Below are 3404 nucleotides of genomic sequence, written 5' to 3'. Positions count from 1 at the left end.
AACTAGGATGGAATTTCCAGTTCTCATACCTTGCCAAGAGTTTTCTTAATTATTAATTTATTTTTCTTGTCATTTAATTTACTTGTTCTTTAATTCAAAAACTCCCCAAAAATACACTTTTTCTCATAACCAATAATAAATCATACCTCTCTGCAATTCCTTGAAAGATGACCCGAGGTTTAAATACTTCGGTTATAAATTTTATTGGGTTTTCTTACTTGTGACAACCAAACTTTTGTACGAAAGGATCCTTTGTTGGTTTAGAAACTATACTTACAACGGAAATATATTTGTGAATTTTTTTACCAACGGAAATCCGTTCGTCACACACCGCAGTTTGAACACCTTCTACATTGCTTAAATTTTGAGTTTTTGTTGGGATGCTCCCTTACTCTTCACCACCAATGGGTCAACAACGTAGTCATCATCTAAATTACCGTTGCGTGGATTTTCACCTCGCTTTTGGAGTTTTGTAATTGTGTTGACAACATCATTCATTGCTTCGACAAAATCACTTGAGTTCTTACATGCAACATCCATCAACCTAGAACACTCAGCACCCAACACACCCAAACAACACTTTAGTACCTTATCAGAATCACTTGGATCATCGACGTTTGACTTCATGAAATCGCTCTTGGCATTCTTCGTCCAACGCTTGCACACTAAGCGTTCTGGAATAACTTCAACGTGTTGGTGCTTTAGACATGCGAATATGTGCATGCAGGGAATCCCTCTATTTTCGAACCACAGACACTCACAACAAAGCATCCCCTCCAACTCTGTCAAACTCAACCACATGATCAAACTCTGGCACTCCAAAACTGTTACACTTGAAGTATAGTTTTCCACCATCCTGAATTACTAACTCTGTATTCATAGCACAAGCACCCTCAATTTCCTTCCTGACCTCCCGGAACATGTTATGAGTGAAAGTCTTTGTAGCAAAATCTTCAAGTGTTGGCAAAGAAGTCACAAGTACTGGATCAGTATATTTACTATTGAACTCTGCAACTCTTTCATTGTTCCTGTAATGGCTAACAACGGTCTCCATGTTATTGATGAATTCAAGAAGGGTATCTTTCTTTCTCACATATGCTTTTATTAGAGAGTTAATCCCTTCACACTGGGATGTTGTCCTGATTCGCCCAAAAAATTAGTCCCTCAAATATGCAAGAGCCCATAAATTCCTCAACTCATAGGTTTGGTCGACCCAAGAGTTGCTTGATAAGTTATACCTCGCCACCATGTCTCCCCACATGGCCTGAAACTCTTCAACACTCACATTAGCATAAATCAATTTCTTGAAGTCATTTAAAAATCCACTGTTCTTAACCTTCTCGCATGCATTCCTATGTAAGTGCCATGCACAAGATCGATGTGTTGCATAAGGAAAGACCTGTTTAATGGCTTCTCTCATTGAAAGATCTCCGTCGGTGACAACTGCCATAAGGTGTTTATTCTCCATTGCTTCCAAAAAAGTTTCCAAGAGCCATTTGTATGAACCAATATCCTCATTAACAAGAAGACCACATCCAAATATGATGGTCTGCCCATGATGATTGCTACTAGAAAATATCACAAATGGTTTATTGTAGACGTTCCTATTGTAAGTCGAATCAAATGTCAAGACATCCCCAAAACACTCATAATCAATACGGCTAGTCCTATCAACCCAAAACAAATTTTCCAATCGATTCTCATTACTTAATGTGTACTTTCCAAAGAAATAAGAATCATTCCCAGCTTTACCTCTCAGGTAGCTTATTGCAGCATTTGCATCACCACCCGTCACCTTTTCCTTCCTATGTTGAGTAATGAGGTTGTACATATCTTTTGGGTTGAATGACAAGTTTTCATATCCACCTTTTTAAGCAGCCAAGTATCCCAAGATGTGACAGGTCCTGATGCCTATGTCGTGCAAATTCTTCGCCTGAGCTTTATCCGAGACACTGAATGTGTGATACTCAGGCATCATGCTAACATCGAGTGGATCAACTAATCCATGAGAGTGCTCTTTGTAGAACGAAACAACCTTCTATTTATGAATTTTTCTATCTAGTCTTGCACGAATTCTCGCCCGGCAACAACTTCGAGTTAGGGGTCGGTGGTCCCTGATTCTTTCGTCCTTTTCAACCTCTTCCATTCTTGAGCTTGCCCAATTGCAAACAATTTGGCGCATAATTACGCAACCATCGCTATCGGGTCTGACTTCATCCAACCTCACAGCGAAACTGTGCATCATTGCATAAGTCTTGTAGAATCGATAAACAGCTTCCTCATCTGTAAACTGAAGTTGCATGATATCTTCTCGTGATAGCTCTGCTATTCTCTTATCTTGAGGTCTATCTTCATCAACCTTCGAATCGTCATCTAAAAAATCTAGATCGTCTCCTCTTGGAAACTCCTCATCGGAGTCTGTTCTAAAAAAATCGCTATCCGATGGCTCCATCTCCCAAAAATCAACATACACCTACAATTTATAAAAAAAAACACATCACCACACAATTAACATTTTACAAATATGTAGACTAGAAAAATTACCACTAATTCACATAAAATACAGTAACACCTTTAAAGAACTAAAAGATTTTAATACAATCCATCCAATTGTATTTACTTTTATGTCCCCTATTTGGTTGACTAGCTTCTTTGTATCTTAAAGACCTAAGCAGAACAACATATATTTAGATTAACTTTTTTTAAAATGAGAATCAATGATTTCATCACTTTAGAATTTCATTTGTCATGGTCTGTACAAAGTAGAAATGACATTCTCACCAAAGATAAAATGAAGGAAATGTATGTAACAATGAAAACATGTGGTAGTAATACTTGCACCTGACCAGAACTATGTCACACACGTTATGTTTATAGAAACAATATAGATAATAAATATTAGAAATTGATTCAAATAAGGCGTATAAAGGAAGACAACACTGAGTTGGATGCATTTTAATCTAATGTTTAGGAATCATGAGGGCATGCACAAGGAAAAGCATTCAGCTTGTTTTTATTTCTGGCTGGCTACTACCCATTTTTATTTGCTTCATAATCATTCAATAGATATACATAATTAATATCATACAATTTGTTAAGGCCTTCTCTACTTCATGACTTCTATTTCACTTCTTTCGAAGGAAACGAGCAAAGTAAAAATTAGTTTAGAAAGTAAGCAGCACAATTAAATAAAATAGAAATAATTTAGATTAAGTAAATACTTTTAGGAGATTATACACCAAAGCTAAAGCAGAAAGCATCCTCTTCCATATGAAAGTGAAAGTGAAAGGGGCATTGTGTAACAGAAGAACACCAGCAAACAGGGACATTGCAAGAAGATAAATTAAAAAAACAAATCACAACACCAACAACAACACAACATCAGCAACTATAACAAGATGAAA

At 36.8% G+C, this 3404-nt stretch overlaps 1 protein-coding gene across 1 annotated transcript; it reads right to left on the bottom strand.

Moving 5' to 3' along the window:
- On the bottom strand, positions 758 to 1831 carry LOC107608104 (protein FAR1-RELATED SEQUENCE 5-like). The gene is made up of 2 exons (XM_016309998.1): positions 1239 to 1831; positions 758 to 1139 (listed from the first exon to the last, which is right to left on the bottom strand). The coding sequence occupies exons 1-2, from the start codon at positions 1829 to 1831 to the stop codon at positions 758 to 760; spliced, it is 975 nt and encodes a 324-aa protein (XP_016165484.1).

This window comes from Arachis ipaensis, chromosome B01 (assembly GCF_000816755.2).
Source record: "Arachis ipaensis cultivar K30076 chromosome B01, Araip1.1, whole genome shotgun sequence".
In the NCBI taxonomy this organism is placed as follows: Eukaryota; Viridiplantae; Streptophyta; class Magnoliopsida; order Fabales; family Fabaceae; genus Arachis; species Arachis ipaensis.
This window is presented reverse-complemented; position numbering and strand designations above follow the sequence as displayed.